Source organism: Betta splendens, chromosome 3 (genome assembly GCF_900634795.4).
Source record: "Betta splendens chromosome 3, fBetSpl5.4, whole genome shotgun sequence".
Lineage (NCBI taxonomy): Eukaryota > Metazoa > Chordata > Actinopteri > Anabantiformes > Osphronemidae > Betta > Betta splendens.
Window position 1 is genome coordinate 15,891,908 of NC_040883.2, and position 19,963 is coordinate 15,911,870.

The 19,963-nt window shown below is 41.8% G+C and overlaps 1 protein-coding gene across 15 annotated transcripts in view; it reads right to left on the reverse strand.

Annotated features, from left to right (window-relative positions):
• Positions 1-2,404: 2,404 nt before the first annotated feature.
• The window catches only part of sox6 (SRY-box transcription factor 6), a 118,373-nt gene continuing 100,814 nt past the window's right edge, over positions 2,405-19,963 (reverse strand). For 13 of the 15 annotated variants that reach the window (XM_041069941.2, XM_029143384.3, XM_055507249.1 and 10 more), the window contains 4 exons: positions 14,518-14,623; positions 8,359-8,592; positions 7,999-8,215; positions 2,405-7,314 (listed from right to left, as the gene is read on the reverse strand). In XM_041069941.2, coding sequence (XP_040925875.1) covers positions 7,008-7,314; positions 7,999-8,215; positions 8,359-8,592; positions 14,518-14,623 — 864 coding nt within the window. In that variant the 3' untranslated portion in view covers positions 2,405-7,007. The remainder of the gene's footprint in view (positions 7,315-7,998; positions 8,216-8,358; positions 8,593-14,517; positions 14,624-19,963) is intronic. The other 2 variants (XM_029143393.3, XM_029143394.3) reach the window with 1 other exon arrangement.

Below are 19,963 nucleotides of genomic sequence, written 5' to 3' on the forward strand. Positions count from 1 at the left end.
AATTTTATAATTTACCTGGTCTGATAATTAGAACATTGACAGGTGTTCAGGGAGACCAAGTCTCAGCTGTTTCAAAGACCTGTACCTAGGTAGTGTTGTTCCCCTGCCAAAGTCAGTACAATAAACACATGAGTCAACCCTAATGAGAAAATCAGATAAATAGCAGCTGTTCTTGGGGAAATGGTGGTGTCTGACAGATTCACTGGGTGCAGCGGCTGTAGAATTGAGCAGATCCAAATGAGTAAAATATTGTTCCAGGCGCCCCTCGCTGCTCCCATTCCTCTAGTGTTTAGTCATCAGAGTTGCAAAATAGCAGTCCCGCCGCTACATGACAGTTCCCCTGTAATAATTATTTTCTGCTGTTGAAACACACACATCTTTGTACAGAAGTGACAGTTCATCCAAACAGGCCACTTACTAAAGCAGTATGAGTCTCCATAGCTCACCAGGTCCCCGATTATTTCCCCCAACTACACAAAAATGTATGGCTACAATGCAAAGCAAAAGCAGCTCAAAAGGGATTTTAAAAATGTTTCTTGCTTGCAATTAAAATAACACCGGCTCAGCAGTGCTATGGCATATTGTTGCAACCTCACTTGCACAATAATGCAAAGACAAATACATAAAGCACAGAGCTTTTCTCTGTGCCATTAGTTGTCATACAGGCTTGGAAAATTACAATAAGATTTATTGTGCGGAGGTATATGTCTAGCCTTCCATCTACAGCTGGCGAATGTTTACACAGACATCTATTACAGACATTGCAGTTAAACTGCACTCTAGCTTTTAGATGCTCTTGGGAATGAAGCATACAGTACAATGGTAAAACACAAAGTGATTGACGAGGAGAACAAATGAAACCGTTGCCCCAAATGTTAAAAATACAGTTTTTATTACCTATTTTTTCCACAGAAGCAGAAGAACTCTAAATCAGTAGAACGCTGACTTGTAATAACATAGGTTTAAAACTGATATGAATGTTTTACCCCTTGCATCAAGAAGAACATTATTTAAAAAAAAAATGAAGCAGGATGTAGAACTCATAATAATTATAATGATAATGAGCCGTAGATGGCAGAGATCCAGAGAATAATGATGGACATAGTCTGGGCTTACAACTCACAAGATGACCTCTGGCACACATTCACACACTTGAGCCTTTACCAGAGGTGTGTTTTTAGGAGGTCCAACAGACAAGCTGCTGTAGCTCAGATTGCTGAAGAAGGTAATTCTGGCCTTGGTGAAATGTGTCTGAATACAGGCTTGATCATTTCTGTTTTTCTTTCACATTTTGTAGATGGGCTGGTGCGTGAGCTTCACTTGCGTGGACGAACACATGGAACCAAGATGCACTATGGGAAAAAGACAAGGCAGTGGCAGCAGCTTTGGGTAATACTGTGGAACCTTGAGTCCAACCATCCATGCTGATGTCACCTTTGCCATATCATCTGCTCTATGTAAGTATTGTTACAGACAATGTCCACATTTTTATAGAAATTGTCTTTCCTGACAGTTGTGGTCCCTTTCAGCAGATACTGTAAAGGTGCCTGAAATAAAGATGTTAACTTGGCCAAGCATTTGTGGGATGTGCTGGACAAACAAGTGTGGTTAATGGAGGCCCCACCTCATGAGGTAAAGTATCTGTTGCTTATATCAATGATAACAGTGTTACGTATATTCACAGTATTATACATCAAAGCATTTTATTCTCTGTCAATCCATCAAACTCATGGACCTATTATTGAAGCTGGCCTTCCTTACTTCATCTGAAGCAAAACAGCCTTTGAACATGTATTTGAACTCAGCACGAGTCTTTTGGTCAGAACGCTCCTCAAGTCCTCTTAAATGTTGATATTTAAAGACAAAATGCTAAGGCAAATTTACATCTAGCATGTTAACGTGTAATGAGGGGAGCACATTCCCAATGCACAGGCAGCTCTCTGGCTGCAGCACAGTACAGTGAGCATATGGCAGGAGAAAGGGTGTGTATGGTGACGAAGAGATTTGAAATGAACCTTTGCAGACCCTCACCATCGTGTACAGTCAGACGACTCAGACAGTCGCTGTCATTGTGTCTCAAACCAAATGTCCATGCTCAAAACCAGGCATTTGAGCTGCATCAACTTGCCACAGAAGATTAACTTTATTATTTATAGTTTATGTTCCGCTGTATGTTTATGTAAAACACTAATTTGTTGTACAAATTGGAAAATGTAGTTTCATTATTACCAAGTTGAGTTTTTAAAACACTTTAGGTTTTTCTAGTAGTTAATTATCTCAACATACTGTAGACTTTAAATACATCTACACTCAGTTTCCAAAGCCTCTATTTATTATCTGGCAAATGCCTGCAAATGTAAAGTAATAATGTGGACTGAATGTGTACACAATGACAATCGATTGCTCAGGTTTTAAAACAAAAGGTCTCTTTAATTTGTAAGTGTCAACAGCAGTACAAAAGATGGAGTGATGTGAGAAGCTTTCTGTAACACAATTTCTGTCTCTTTTACAGAAAGGGAAGAAATTCTTGAGGTAAATGAGCTTAAACAGGCAGTTATTCAACCCATTGCTGCATTGTTACAATGGACTGAGACATACAGAAAATGATGTTCCATTATAATATGCCAGAACTGATCCTGTGGGGAAAATTTAATCATATACAGTATACACATTTCTGTGGTGCACAGACACACACAAATGTCTCTCTCATTGGTTTGTTTTTACTTGATATAGTGTATTAATACTACCAAAGCTGAAGAGAATGCTCTCCACACACACCACGGTAAAGTTATTCACCTTAAGTTTACCTCACGTCAATACTGCACATGGAAACCAAAGACTTGCTGGTGTACACTTTGAAGCCAAGCAAAACAAAACAAAACAAACATAATCAAAATTAGTAAAATTTTCTTTTTTTTCCTTTTTTTTAACAATAATACCCCTAGCAAATAATTGATCTTTTGTACTGTATAAAGAAGAATGTGAACACAAATGTGATGGCAACATATTTTAAGTTGAATTAAAAACTTTACATTGGACTGTACAAGATATTATGATAAACTATTTACATATTCAGACATAAACCTTTTTAAAGCAGCAACAGACACTATGTATTTCATTTTCTCTAATAACACCCGAACAATACTTGCCATAGGCCTAGGTACCTGCCAGGGATTTAAAACAAAAAAAAAAAGAGTTCTACGCAGAAAACTGTATCAGGCTGCCAGCGATTCAAAACAACGGCTCCAGTGATAGAAGAGCCACACACAGTGTTGCTTGAGAGACAAGTCTAAAAAGCAAAGTACCAAAGACAACTAAATGTTGCCCTGAACAACAAAGTTTACACTTCTGAACAGCAGCTAGCATTTCAGTCCAGCATGTCAGTGAATTGTGCTGATTAAATTAACACAGAGAACATTCCCACCATATACATCACAAAGTTGAGACAGGAAAAAAATCAAATTACAGTAATTAATGATGAAACAGCATACAAGCATTTGTCTTCAGTTCATTCAAACCATTTGCATATCTAACAGGTGGATTAAGAAAACAATTGTGAGGGCTACATTTGCAGATGGCTGGATAGTTGTGAACATGTTCATTAAAAAATCAGCAACATATAAAAAGATGGCAAGGAGACAATTATCTGAAATGCACAATGTGCAGTTTTCCACATTAAAACAATATTTGCACGCTCCCACTTAAAAAGAAATCTATTAACATCACTTGTGTTTGATTATTGTGACTCATAAGTGTCTTTTATGATGATGACGTAAATTTTCTAGTTTCTCCTGTTGCAATAAACATAAAACACGAAAGGATGTACAGCATAACACGTAGATTGTATCGTAATGGAAAGCAAATTGAGTAATTTCTTTACAGCAAGTGCTTGTTGTTTAAATTAGTACCATACTTGAAATGTTTGATTGGTTCTTTGAACAGTCCAGAGAAAATGATTGAAACACGAGTGAGGCGCTTCTCTATTTGTCAGGTGTTCTCTTCCAATAAGCAGAAACAAAACAGCATCTACATGAGGTACAGTGACTTGTCAGGTTAAACGACATGAAACATGAATTTAAAACAAAGAAAGAAAAAAAACACATTAAACATAACTTATACTTCACTAATGAACAAAAATATATTTACTATGTTTTATTTACATTTAAAATCTAAATGAGATGGTGAATTTGTTGAAAACCAGTTTAGGTCCAATGTTATTGTTTATTTTGTTCATCTGATTGTCCATGTTGTTTTTACTGAGAAATTTAGAGCCTGCAGTGGCTAATAATAAATATAATACGTGAATACTCTACACTTTCAAATACAATATACAATGCACTGAAGTCTGATGTTACACGGCTAACTGAGCCTGCTGTTGAGTTTTCTGCTCACTTTCTTGTGCTGAGTCTCTCCCTTTGGCAGCCCCTGAAGCTTAAAGAACGTGTTCATTCATCACATGTGTCTTTGCATAAATAAACAAAAAAAAAAAACACACAAAAAAGACTCAAACCTGGCAACTGTGAGAGCAAACCCACTTGAGTCCAACTGGGGAATTTTTTTTCATTCATGGTGTTTATCCTCAGGCAGCTTCACATTAATCAGAATTGATAAAAATACAATTTATATCCAGTGCTTATAACACTTATGAAACATCTCCTCATGAGTTCTTGTATTTTTTTTCTTTTTTGCTATATAAGCACAGTCAAGTTGCTAAATAAGCACAGTCAAGTTTCAGTCCTGTGAAGAGTCCTTTTTAACTACCAGCCAACTCAACCAGTGTGGCGTGGTCATGAAAATATTTACAGTCACATACAAATTAATCTAACTGCCAGCAAACAGGAGCAAACAGCTTTAAAATACCAAACAGGTTGACTCTGAGAGAAATTCTTTAGGGCTTGTTCATAGGAGAGCATCCTTGAAATGTTTTGTTCTACAAAATCAGAACAATGTAGAAAATATGATGAAGGAAAAAATAGTAATTATTGATGAGGTGGTTAAAATACTACAAAACTTAATTTTAATCCTTCCAAAAAGTAGAAACATTGCAAGCCAGCACTATATGGATATTGACAGAATACAGAAGATGCTAAAGAGATATAAAGAGCCATCGGTACCAATTAGTGCCAGGGGAACAATGCAGTGACCAGCAGTGGGGATCTTGACCAGTTAAATACAGTGACCAGCCATTCAGATCATTCAAAAATCAATGTAGTCTTTCTGAAATGATCAGGTTCAAGGGCAAGGGAGGGGAATAGCTGGACTCATGCATTAATAATGTTGCATTTGAGATGATACCCAGTCTTCAGTCATTTTAATAATCCCCCACAGCTTGATGTACTTGTTCCATCTGCTCGCCAGTGCCTGGTGATTGGGCCAGGGTGGGAGCCCTGTTGAGGCCTTACTTCCAGCACTTTGATGGAGAGCACAATGAGGGATGCACACCCCATTTTTATTGTTTCCCATCCGTCCCTGGTGTTGCCTCCTTCTCTGAGCCAGATGGTGCCCCCTGGGTGCTGAGGTTACCATGGGCAGGGGTCAGAGCAGGTCATAGCAGGGAGGGAGCCTCTTAGACCTTCTGCTGAGTGGCAGCGTCAAGGCCACTAGAGGGACTCTGTCTAGCTGCCATCTCTAGAAGGTCACATATTGTGCACTGTTTAGCTGACATGATAGTTTTTGCCCCCTCCTTTATTGTTGTCCTGTTAAGAAACAAACATGGCCTGTTCTGTTTCCCCATGAGCTGTCACTACTTTAAGACTCCTACAGTAATCAACTCATGGCATCAACCCAGTGGCCGTGCTCTGCTTTAAGACTTCTTAGTGTCTGTTTAAGATTTACAATGTATAAAAAGAATTAAGATTGGAAAAAAATGAAGTTCTAAGACCTAAGACTTTAAACTTGCCGTCCAAATGTGGCTAAAGCGTTTAACAGAATGTACTGTAGTAGCTACACATTGTACAACATCAATTTAAGATTGTAATGCCCCAAAAGCTGCCTTTCGCTGCAGTTCCAATCCCACAGATTGGAGGCCTTTGGCCCTTTAGCATTCTGGCCTGATTACAATCACTCTGATTAAGACCTTGGTGAGTCCGACTGGGTTGCAGAGCTGGAAATGAGTGAACGATGCCACGGCCGGCCAGTTTCATTGATGATCACTGCATTAAGCTCCCTGGAGAACAGCTAGCGTCACAAGCTACCATCCAGATATGTCACATACTATAACCTCCTGCAGAGTCTGCTGCCTCAAAGTTCCTGAGTTTCATTTGTTTATTCTGTTAGGGTAAATTAAAAAAAGACTGGATAATGAAGATGCATTAAGAGATCAAGAGATTGTCTAAGACTCATGAAGCCTCTCCCAAAAGATTTTACAGATCTTAGAAACAACTTAAAATGTTTGGCACTTCTGCACTAAATTTTGCGTAATAACACTCCAAATAATAATAATAATAATAATAATAAACATTTTCCCTCTGTAACAAGGTGTAATCGCTCCGTGTGAATTTTGAGATCTTTTGTACTGATAATATTTTTCTCTTGATTTCAAACATTCACAAGCTGTTGGCTGGCACACTATACCTGAGTGAGAATATTATTCCCATCTTGAACAGTTATGTAAAATATCAAAATCTTCTAATTGTAGAGGAAAACAAGGTAAATTATTATAAGAATTATAGGTTTGTATCAAATGTTCCATTTCAAGTTCTGTTTTTTGTTCTAGGCAACAACCTCTCTGTAAATGTCCATGATCATGATGAAAAAAATAAACAATGATTAAAAAAAACCCTCTAAATTACCACAACCAAACTGCTTCACACACTTGAAGAAACACTTAAGACCAAATAGCTTTTGACTCTGATAAAGCCACATCTGCATGCTGACTCCTAGATGATAAATCGTTTTTTGTTTTTACTTTTTTAAACGTTTGTGGTGCAGTTTTTGTTTTCTTTTGATCTCTCCCCTTCACATCACACTAGCCCACTGCGCATCGTCCTCTACGAGTGTTGCAGCTCTCAGTTGGCGCTGACTGGCTCTTGTGTGTCATTTTCACTACTATAGTCTGATTTAGGCTCATCCTCGAAATCTTCGTACATGTCCATCTCATCCTCGCCATTGACTGGTTCACTGTTGTTCGCCATGGCGTTGGGCTCTAGCTTCATGTTATAGGTGCTCTGGATGACAGGAATGGATGGCTCAGGACTCGCTGAGGCACTCGAGCACTCTGATGTCATCTGAGGTGAGGGTGTGGTGGTGGCCATGGAGATGGCCCCAGGATAGACCATACTGGCGCTGGTGGTGATGGGGATCTGTGGTGGCTGTCTGGATGTGGTAGAAAGGGACACATTTCTTATTAATTGCATGTTAATTAGATTAAAATTTCATCTTCACAATCAACAGAGAACACAAAAAAAACAAAAAACTTGGAAAAGCAAGCACTGCTTAGGGTAGTTTAAACTAAGTTGTTTGAATTAGAGGTTTCCCATAGCAAAGAATTCAGCTTTAAGCCTCCATCTCTGTGAAAATGATTGGGGAAAAGACCAGTTCTCTTGACAGCTTCTGTTTCGAGCCTTTCAGAATCACTGCCCAGTTTATTGGTGACATAAAGCCAATACGTTGTCAGTACTGTTCTTGTCTGCTGTTGCGCTGGATGATTGATACTCCAGGCAGTGGCGCTTATGAGTGACGTGGGAACACCTGGAAAGGGGGTTCTCCTGCTAACCACACAGTAAATTAAAGCGTTAAGATTCAAACTCCAGCCCTCCAGGCCTCTGTATGTCTATACTTACAGTTTATATCCTATAATAATGTCTGCACTTCATGCTCCATTTGCAGACTGCTATTGTCTAAAATGATTAAATCACAGGCATTGAAAATGACTGATAATAGCCATGTTGGGAATTTAACTTTAAACCAATACACTAGTGGTTCACTCGGCACTTGTAATACTTGTATTACAAGTACAAAACTCACTGTCAGTGTGTCAGTGTGGGACTGTGCACCTACCCCACAGTGAAGAATTGCCTCATCTCTTGTCGCCGTGAACGCATCATCTGCTTGTATTCCCCAATGCGGAGCTTTTTTCCATCGATAATGCAGGTCCTCTTAGGCCGTGGCTTGTACTTGTAGTTTGGGTACTTCTCTAGGTGGAGCTTACTCAGACGAGCCTGCTCCTCGTAGTAGGGTTGCTTGTCCTGGTTAGACATAGACTTCCATCGAGAACCTGCACAACACAGGAGATTCTTCTGTCAGTAATAGCACACATAGTACCTACAGTAACTAAGCGTAGCAATGGAAACCATGGTGAAGAGCAAGCGGTACTGGCTAAGTGTTTTCATTGATTAGGTTTGCTGTGGAAGGACTTACCCAAAATCTTGCTTATGTTGGAGTTGTGCATGTCGGGGAAAGCCTGTAGAATCTTGCGCCGCTCATCTTTGGCCCACACCATGAATGCATTCATTGGTCTTTTAATGTGGGGCTCATTATTGTTCCTTCCTCTGGACTCTCTGAAAACTCTGGCTTCAGCGGATCCAGCGCCTCCTGTTGGCCAACAATAATATGGTTGGGGTTTATCTGCAGAGCCATTGACTTCCCTGGACCCTGGAATTGCCAGAGTAGGAACAAGAGGAGAGAGCGAGGCAGGACATTGATTAAATGACGAGCCGTGTTCAAACTCTCCTCCATCTACTGTCATCACTACTGTCATCACCAGATTCTGAGCAGAGTAAGGCTCCGGACTCTTGTAGAGAGAACTTGCCTTTCTATTGAACAGGGAACCTCACTTGACAAGCTTATGTTTTATGTGCTATAAAAGTGACTGGGGAGCTTCACTCTTTAACTGTGCTCTGAAAAAGCACTTGAGTACTTAGTAAACTCTCAACTGCGCTTCTACCCCCCCCATTATAGGTTCAGCACTAAGCATCTGGATGAAGCCTGAATCAGTAGGCAGCGTTTCTACTACAAATAAAGGACGTGACGCTGTGTGTAAAATTAATTAAATAGATACATTAATAAATAAACTTGTCCAAAGAAGCTCAGACTCTGGCACAACCTAATAAAGATTCATTCAACACACACATGTACAAAAAAAGCCTGAGCTGCGTTCTACCGCTTTCCCCATTTCACTCGCCTTCAAGCGCACACACAAACAAACAAACCAGACACACATTTGCAATGGGAGCGTGTGCTGATTCTCCAAGTGCTGTTTCTCAATCAGGGCATTCACAATCAGCATAAGAGAGTTTCTCTCAGTATTAAACTGTACATCAGACTGATAATGATTTCTGTTTGCATGCGCATTTGCTTCCTTTTATATGTAAGATGTGAAAGAATTAAATAAAAGCGGTATGAATATTTAAACAAACAAAAACATGTTGATAAACAAGGCTTGAAAAATAAGACAAAAAAAAGCCTTCCATATGCTACGATACATCTTTAATGATCTCAAATCTGGAAAAGAAAGCTTGGGATGACTCATGCATATTTCATCATCCACATGTGAAGCCTTCTCATTAGACCCTTCCACTAGAAGCCTTGGCACATGTTACCTGGGGTTTGATTTCTATTATTATTTCAGCTGATAAACAAAATCAAACTCTTAATGAGTAAAAGAGGTCTGTGCAGATGCCTTCCTTTCTTATATCTACAGAAACCACTGAACTCACTTGAAGTGTTGCAGTGTATTCACCCCAGAAGAGCATTTCTTCCTTTCAGAACTATCACAGGAGACAAGTACTGAATAGCCATTAAGCAGACACCACCAATTCTAGATACTGGGGTACAATGAAAGATTTCACAATACTTGAGGTCCAGCTTCCCGCTAGGAAACCGTGTAGAGTACAAAGATGACAAATCGATTTTTACCAGCTCACATTTACAGTTTGAGCTACAGTACAGAGGCTTGCCTTTATCTGGGAGGTCGGTAGAAAGTGACGCACGCACGCACGCACGCACGCACGCACGCACGCACGCACGCACACTCTTTAGCTGGCTAAAGAGTAGCTATTGTCACAGGTTGGTAAAAGTTCAATTTCTCAGCTTCACTCACAGTACTGTAAGTACTGGTAAAACCTGGAAGCTACTACCAATACCACAGATCTTTATGTCCTTTACTAGATTTGATGTGGTTGTAATTGTACTGTACTGTACTTGCTCTATCTTTCATTTACAAATATACACACAGAAAAGTAGAAACAGCTTTCAATAATACATCAACTAAAACAATGCATATAAATATACTGGGCATACTTAGATTTACAACATGCACAAAACAATTTAAAAGGTGTTTGAAAACCTTCTAATCTTATGATGTTTGCTTTTGTCAGCCAGAGTGCTACATGCCCTAAAGCCGTAAGGAATTCACAAATAATACACTACATTTGCTGCCCCCGAACCCCACAGTACGTTAATTTCATTTAGCATGCACTCACTATACAGGATGAATTGATTTCACTTTGTTTGGTTTTGACAACCATGTTTATTGTGCAATGAAATGTGGTGTGGCGGAGGGCTGACAGTATCCATCAACGCGGGGCAATCTGCTGACTGCCGGGGCCAGATGAAGGTATTCATTAGCTCAGGAGCGCAGCGCTCACTCAGACACGACAGCCAGTGTCTGCGCCCCGGGATCGCTTGCTGTAATTTACGACGCTTCTCGTGCCATTACTCTATCACTGACACTGATTCAGCAATTTATATACTGGTGTGCATGCATACGGGCAGAGGTGAGCTTCTTACGGGGAGGGGGACAAAACAGCCGCCTGCCATCAGCTAGTGCCACATCCGTAGTTAGCCAGGAAACCAGCTACGTGATTTGGATCAGTGGAGGGAAGCCAGATGAGGCATTGGCACATGGCAAAGTGTCTGTCTGTGCAGTCTGATGATACAGAAAGCAGGCGAAATGAACACTAGCATTGCATCACACAAATACGGCTGATGCTTTGGTCCCCGGTGTGTAAAGTGTGCTTCCAGCTGAGAGCAGTCATATAAACATGAATGAATAACACACACACACACACATGCAGGTAGTGGGTATAAGGGTTTATAAGAGGCATCCTGACCAAACTCCTAGAACCAGCAACATTCATTCTTCTTGCAGCATCGTTGGCTGTTTGTTTTCCTTTGCTTTAAAAACCTTGACAATGCTCCAACATTTTACAAATGAGCAATAACCAGTTTTTTTTTTCTACGAGAAGCAGGACATTTAGGAATCACTTAGTTAGGTGTGTGATTGTGTAAATAAACACAGATGTTTAGCAGTGACAGGAGCAGCCCCCCTGGGTGGTGACTGGGGAGCGGGCGAACCAGAGGGAGTGCTGCTTAATAGAATTTATTGTGATTCATGAGGCCCGCAGCTCAAGTGTGACAGAGTGATATGAATCCCCTTTTAATTTGTCTCTCCTGGAAACACTGCAGATGAGCAGCATGAATTACAGTGAGAAAGAATGCCTGCGCATGTGTACGTGCATGTCTGCGGGTGTGCGTGTTGAGGGGAATGAAAAAAAAAAGAGGACAGTAAAAATGAAGAACTGAGGAAAAAAGCGAGAGAAACCGAGGGAATGCAGTGAGGCCCAAACATCTATCGCACCTGTGATCTGCAGGTTCAGACTCGATGCACCCAGCCAGAGGCTAGCAGTGCCCCTCCGTCCCCTCTCCTCACCCCTGCTCCCCTCCTCTACTCATCTTTGTTCTGTGAGCAGACACATAATGTCACCAAGGAATCCGCTCAAGAGGATGAACCTCAGTGAGCAGGCAACAATCACGCAAACCTGCCAAACCCTCCCTGTTGGGATCAAATCTAACACCTCTGACTGTAGGTATTTACTGCTGACAATGGAGCCTCTCCCTCGGAGCAGGATCAGGCTAGATTAAGGAACAGGGATAGACAGTACACGGCGCTCGGTGTCCCTGCTCAAGCCTGAACTCCCAGCATTCTAGTTAAACCATTACAAATTACAAGTGATCTAAATCCCTTAATAACATGTCACTCCTTTCTTTTTCATTAAGGATAATTTGAGTTTTCTAAGTCCAAGTGCATGCGTGTAGGAACTTGGGAACAAGCAGCCAACCTGTTCCAACATGCAGGCTGTTGTTGTCTGCTCTATCCCCTCTCTTGTGCGTTTAGCTCTAAAGTGGAGTCTAATCTTTCACGACAAAACCAGACGTGTGGGCGCAAACGTGACGTCTAATTTTACCAACTTCAAAAGAGAAGTTGCTTATTGATTGTGTTGACCTGTTGGGCTATTGTTGTTGTGATTTGATAAATCGCAAAGTCTCGACCTCCTCGTTTAAGTCCTCTCTAAGGGAAAGTCCTGAGCGATAAAAGCCAGGGGTTGATTCCCACGGCCTCGCAGCGCAGGAAGAACAACAAGAAAAACCTCTGTTCAATCAAACAGCTCTGTGCTCTGGACGTAAAGAAAACCAACAGTGATCTGTAGCGACGCATCCATGCCGACGCATTAGACGCTGCTTAGCTGAAGTTTCGTCCCCTCATAACGGTGGGCAGACAGAACATTTTCCTGCCTCCACACATCTCTCAACAACGTCTTTGTTCTCTGTGGACCCACATTGAATGAGGTGGCCAAGACAAACACATCAACTGTATAGAAACCCCATAGTGCCATATGTGGATGAACAAAACACCTGGCTTGGCAGAGGACATTGTGCTATTTAGTGATCTTTTCATCAGAACTAAAAATCTCTACTTTGTGGTAGGGCTGCGTCTGGCTCATGGCTTATTAAAATGAAGGAAGTCCTATCTGTTTCCATTTCTGTGCCACTTCTTTTCCTAGTCTCCGTCTTTAGGCCTTTGGTTGCTGCATGCTCTGCAAATATTAGCTTAAACAACCTAAAGCTTTCTGTGAACTGCTGTGATGAAAGAAGACTGCTGTACACTGGGCCTGCTCAATGCGGCTGCTCTGTTCTGCTAAACACCGGGGGCTTTCACACCCTATGTCAGGGTAGGGGGTCCACCCAGTAATTTTCCTTTTTAGGAAACACTGAACTATTTGAACTAAAGAGGAAATATGCTTTAAAATGCTAAAAAGATTCAAAAACAGTTTCCTCTTTATTGTACCAGAAGTAATTACAGTTATGTTTTAAGGTATAAAATTCAATGATGTTTATTGGGTATTTGCAGGTTAAAATCACTTAGTCTGTCTAGTCCCTGACTTGGTGGGACTAGACAGTCAAACAGTCATCACAAACCTGTCAAAGCCAAGCCTCCGTTAGTCCAAGGAAGAGAAATTTCACATGGAGCATTTCAAAGTAAACATGTTTTCATAAGTGACGTTGTGGTTTACAGCATAAAACCCAGTTTCACTTCATTCCACCGAATATATTTTTCTGGTGGTAACGCATGAGACACGCAGACATGTTTGAGCTGTGTTGTATCTGAGTGGTGGCTCAGTCGCTTCCCCCTGGGAAGAGGACCTCTCCTCTCCTTTAACCTCTGTGTGCTCCTAATCCATAGCCCACTGGGAACGCTGATGCGAGGCGTCTGGCACAAGCCTTTTCCTCGACCGTGAGCAGGACTTAAAAGGACACAACCGTTCTGGTGTGTTCTCTGTTTTGGTCCCAACTTCACAGTAGCCACAGAGGGAAGGTTCCCACTGGGAGAACGAGCACTTGAGCACATCTGTCCGACGAGTCAGACGGGTGGGATGGGATCTGCTGCTGCGGCTCACATGGGAAACATGTCAATGAATCCACTAAATATACCTCTAATTCTCATCCCCAGGATTGGGTGTGATGTGAAACATGATTAAAAGACATTTCCTTTAGAGCTGGTAAACAAACATTTATGGGAAGTTTTTATTTTCGTATAAAAATCTGTGTGAACCAATTACAGAGGGGCATTTCTTTCCAAAAATAGTGAGAAATGTGTCTGAGATGCTTTTTTTAAAGTTGTAGATGGGTTACATTGTCCTGAGAAATAGCTATCCCTCTGCTTTGAGTGTTTTTGAGGCATCAAAGATGAGTTGAAAACCGTTTTGCTCTTTGCTCTGGCTCTGAAGTGCCATGGAAACTGCCACAAATATTTATGTTGGGCAAACATTGGCGCGCTGAGCTACTCCTTGCTCCAGTGTAGGAGCCAGTGCCACAAAGGGAGATGACGATTCGTCACACTGGTGCAACTCGAATTTACAAGCGCAACGGCAACGGGAGCCGAGCTTGTAAAAAAGCCAACTTTGTCCTCAGGCACCCTTGTTCTCAACTCACCTACCTGTGAAAATGCTGGGGCCATGGCTCATTTCAAACGGCTCCCACCCAAACCATCACATCTCTCACACGCGCACACACACACAAATGATCTGAGATGTGAAGCTGCACCTTTATCAGGCTTCAAAAGTTCTTTTCAATCTATAGAACAGGCTTAGAGTCAATGGTAAATCCACTTAACATTTTAGCAGAGAACTCACTAAGTTTCAGTGAAAAGTATTGAATATGAGGGAATATTTGCACGTGTAGCAGCGGTCAATAACACTTACTGTATGTGTGATTAGAGAAACTCGTATTTGGCCTTACCATCAAGATCCTCTTGTCTGGTGAGGTCAATAACTCTGTGGCCCATCTTCCCTTCCTCACCCAGCTTCCCAAGGTGGTGGCCAATGCTCTCAAAGTGCGCCCTCTCCTACAGGGAAATAAAAACAGTCAGGCGCACGTACAAGCACATACATATGTGTTTTCACGGTGATAGAATTGTAAAAATAACCCCATCAGGGATCGGAAATTTTGAAAAGGAAAAAGTGTCTTTGATAAATGGAGGTCCTTTTGAAAAGCTGCTCTTTTGACATGAGCTAGATGTAGCTTTTTCCTCTCTCATCTCTCTATTCAGCAGCTGCTATAATGGATGACAGAAGGCAGAGAGACAGTGAGGGCCAGGGGTGCTGTAAATAGATTTACAGAAGGATACTTTGTGATCCCAAGCACACAATGGGGCCATGGCCCTCTTTGCTGCGCTCAGATTTTCCTCTGTAATCTTCTCCTTACATCCTCTCTTCCTGTCTGCAGTGCCCAGAGCTCAGCGAACATCATTTATTCAGAGTTCAGGCTTTGGAGAACACACCGTGTTTTCCCGTTTGTCATGTCGCTTTGTGTTCAGATTAAACTTGGCATCATGTTGTACTTGACGCACAATGAAACCCTGTCATTCAGCGCCCATGACAATATTAAATGCCATGTCCGTGTGCATTTACAGAATAAAATAACAGCTTTCGGGGGGCCTCTCAATAGTTGCTGCACATTACACTTAATGTATTATGCAAGGGGAGAGTGCCGACTACTGCTGGCTCCATTGTTGAATGACCTACTTCCTCAGTGAATACACAGGGCATTAGCAGAAGGCTGTCTTCCTCTCTAAAGACGCAACTAGGAGATGGACACTTTGACTCTGCATGATACAATTAATCTCTCCCCTGCTTGGTTTTGCCGGGATGACAGTAAAAGCAGCAATGTTGCCGCCATTCAGATAAAAAAAAGCATTTGTTTTACTTCCAGGGTGAGCATTCAACCTCTGCCGGAGATGGTATCTGCACTGACCTCTGCTTTTCCTCTTCTCTAAACATGCCTCTCACATGCAGTCTCGACACATAAGCAGGTGCTGTCCTGCCACACACAAACACATTCATTCTTTAGCCCCTTTTTTGTAAATCATTTTTCACAGTCACTTTCCCCCCATGGGAAGGTTGTTTCCCCATTATCAAAAGAAGGTGCTAAAATTAAGCAGACCTAACAATTGCAAGTGAAAGTGTTTATTTTTACAGCTGCCTCTAATTTTGCTTGTTGCTTAATTTGCGGCAAAATCATCTTGTCAACAATTACAGTGCATTTGTAGAAATAATAAATAAAATGATGGGAAGTGTTTTTTTGAATAACGATTTTTTCAGGGTTTAAGATGATAAGATGAAGAATACAGATGAAAGTCCATTTAAGACCTTTCACAGTATTTTGATTTTCCTCATGCTTTTATTTATTCAAGAACTATTCCTCACAAGAAAGGACTACAAGACAGATAGAAATAGCTCTGCAATTTGCCATCATACTTGAAGGAGCAGTAATTATTTATGGCCAGCTGAGTGATTCTGATATACAATTAACCACTACCTGCTTATGGCCTGTGATTAGAGCCTGTCTATCTGACGGCCCTTTGCTTACTTAAGTGTTTTCTAATTATGACATGTGGTGGTCCCTGCTGGGCAAGAGGAGGCTTTGTAAAGAGAAGATGGAGTATGGTGCCTCTCTCTGTGTCACACTCTGTGTCCAGAAACACATGCACATGTGTGCATGCATGCTCACACTAAAGCGAATTCATCACCCAGCTCCATTATTGCTCTTAATGAAAGAAGCTAGCAGCCCGATGACAAAGTGACTGATGTGTGATGAGCTGCATGGCCAATGGTGCCGCTTCAGATGCTACTTGGACAGTCCACCAGGAAGACACAGCGTTCATGGCTGCTGTATGTCTGTAATAAAGTAGTCATCTCATCTCTCATCTACACTCCGTCGGTCCCTCCTGATCAATCAAGACCTTTTATAAACTCATGATCATTAAGCATCATGTTGGGCTAAGAAGGAGGGAGAACAGAGCTCATCCATCAATGAATCTCATTAATAACAAGCTCAGTGCTGAACTTCTTTCTCCATTGCACAAAGTCCAACGATTAGTGAGTATGTTCTAAAGCTGGGAACAAAGCTGTGTGAGACTGCAGCATCACTTCATAGAAGTGATGATAGGATAGTGGAGGGATTGTTTTGTGCAATACAGCACACACTATAATATAGGGCATAGAACTCTAAGTGCTGTGTTGGCTATACTAATTAATATCTGTGCGATATGGTACCACAAATTTCCATAAAACTTTATATACTGAGCTTAATATACTTATTGGTTATAAGTTTAGTAATTTATTTCTGCAAATTAAAATTATAGTTGAAATTACAGCCGTAAATTATCTGCGCAGCATCAGGGTTTTGTTTTAGGGCTGGGAAATATTCAGTGAACTAATGCTTCTTTACTGCCCACGCATCAAGTGCTGTAAATTGATGGCACTTTTATTATTTTATAGTGTCATTAAATTTTTACTGATCACTTTAACACAGAGAAGTAGCAAAGGACATGCAGTACCGAGGGAAGCTGCACTTCCTGCCAGAAAAACAGAGGGTGAGTGACATAGCACAGTGAATGGCTGGTTCAAAAATATATTAACAAGAGATCTATGAAAGCCAAAATATACCGAATATGATTCCTGCCGAGAAGCTGAAAGGCATAAATAAAGGGGAACGAAAGAACAAATCAAGAGATAAAGAGACAGGAAACAAAAGATGTAACAGTGCACATTATTCCCTCCCACACTGACCGCGACCGCTGGCGAGCAGCCGGTGCCTCCCTCAAATGACTTCAGCATGCAGCTCTCCACCCCACAACTAAAATTACAGCAGCGCACTCGGAGCTGTAGTGGAAAGCTGCCACCCACAATAATGTCATCTCCCTGTCCGCTCGGCCCTTTGTCTTTAAAGTTCGGTAACAGATGCGTTTTGTCCGGTTGCACTTGAATGCCTAGTGAAGTCGGGCGCTACTCCAGTGGCGCGGTGAGTCACTGAGGAAGCGAGAGGAGTAGAAAGAGAGCAGATAGCAGAGTCTGTGGAACTTCTTGGGCGAGCCCTTGTCAGTGCTGTAAAGAGAGCTTTAATCTGGCCGGCCACAGAACATGTGCCGGAGGCCTGCTGCTCTGCCCACAGGGTGTATTCTGAGCAAAGGCGGGTGGCGGACAGCCCTGTGCATTGTGCCTACTCCTGCCCTATATTTAGGCAACACGCTGCCAATCCTGACACTCCTTCACCATCTCCTTTGTAAATAGCTGCAGGCTATAAGCAAAGCCATATGGCCCGAGATTGTTCAAATGCAGATGAAAGAGAAATATGCTCTGTAGCAAGGTAGACTGTGGTGCAGATCAGTGCCCAGGTGTTGAGCTCTGCTCTGATGCTCGGGTCAGACTTGCCCATGAGGTCGAACATGTCTTAATCTGAAAGTTGTTCAAATTTTTATTTCTCATAAGTAATTAATACCACAAGAGATGTAGTTTGGTCTGTTTGTGGTGTATAAAGACTGGACTGTGCTGTTGGTCAAAGGGTCTTAACTGAACCAATTAAACGATAAACATTCACAAAGCTCAGATGTGCGTGTGCTTTTCCTCTGTTGAGCCTGTTTTATTTACATACAAAGGATTGTTACATTCGAATTAATCATTAAACACATAATTACCAGTGGCAGGAACAATTGCCCTTTTTCTTCTGAATTGTTTTGCTTTGATGATTGCAGGTAAAACATTCGATGTGGGCCCAGAGTTAGAGGAGGTGACAGGCTGGCATGCCAAAACAATAACTGTCAAAGACAAATCTGGCAGCTGGCAGTCGTGCCAGATTTTGTTCCTGGCTATCATGCACATGATACGGTAGATGACACGTTTAGCCTTTTAGTGAAATCCAACAGCAGCAACTGCTGTAGTTTCTGAGATCTTTAAACTATTGGTAAGATCCCATCCATGTTTCCTTCACATTGGAAAGAACTAAAACGTTTAGCATATGACCACATATGGTTAAAATCTTTATGATTGGAACCTTTAACAGCTGCGGGACCCTAAACAGCCACTTATGCTTGATAATGTGCTGAACTGGCTCTGGTTATGTGACACACCTGGTATGTGGCAAGTTGAAGGCAGTGGCTCTCTGACCACAATGCAGGGATTGTGTATCACGTATCAGTCATCAATGGGGTCTGTAGTAGTCTGGGTCTTCTTTCTGGGTCTTAGACTAAATCCCTCAACAATCTGCCTTGATGCTGATGGAGACAAAGACTGCACTTTGACATGGCTGCAGCTCCTCGCAGCTCAGCACCTCATCTGTTTTGTATTTTTCATTGAAACCAGTTGCGCTGCTATTTATAACTGTGCAGCTTCCAGTAGTTCTGCTAGTTTTGAACCGTTTAAATGTTAAGTACATCCAGCCATGCGGTAAACCCACAGTTCTTTTCATGCAGGCTGTTGCTCTCTTTTTACCCGGAGCTCTCCGGCGCTAAGGCTAATGCAGGCAGCAGCAAAATCAACAGTAGCAGCCACAAAAGCCTGGCATCTGTTCTGTAGCAGACGTCCTCGGCGTCTCACAGAGCAGAGGTGGCCAGCTAGTCCGGCCCCACTTCTGTTGCCAGGGCATCACCTCATTTGTTTAAAACGGAAAGGAGAAAGGCGTTTAATTAAAGTAAGGAGGTTCAACTTGGGAAGAAAGGGAACCTCCCCCACTCTGGGCCTTGTGCCAGTTTGATGTTTATCGTTTGTTTCTATTAAAATGATATCATCACTCAGGCGGAGATATTTTTAGAGGGAATATCAAGTCAGGGCTTTAGTGGAAACGGGGATTTCTTGTCACTTTGGGATGTTGTGTAACAATGGAATAGCATGAATGAGTGTCTTGTCACAATTAGACTCAGATGTGCTGTAATGATCACCCTCTCAGCACTGACACGCTTTTCTGACTTGGGCTTCAGTTGTTAACTTCTCCTCGGCACTGCTGAGGTCATTTGTGTTGACATCATGTACTTTTACGGGTTTCCAGTCCTCAGTGATCCAGAACTGTTCTCTGGGCCCTCCAGGGAATGTGAAGTTGGTCTAAAACCTCCTGCCTTATCAAACCCTCCAGGTTGCAAACAGCAGGACACTAGAAACTGCAGCATTACCAAAACCCCTTTCACATACGGACAAAACCTCAGGACTTGTTGGACAGTGGAGCCATTATGTTCCTACCGCAACAATACTGTGGACTATAAATGGTTCTTTGTGGCCTATTCTTTCCCTCTTCCTTTGTTGTATGTGCCTTGTGGTGAGTGCAGCATCACAGGTCTTAGCCACTGTGGCCAGAAGCATTTCTGAGAAACTGCTGCAGGCCAGAGATTCACCATGTAAAATTACAACTCTAAGAA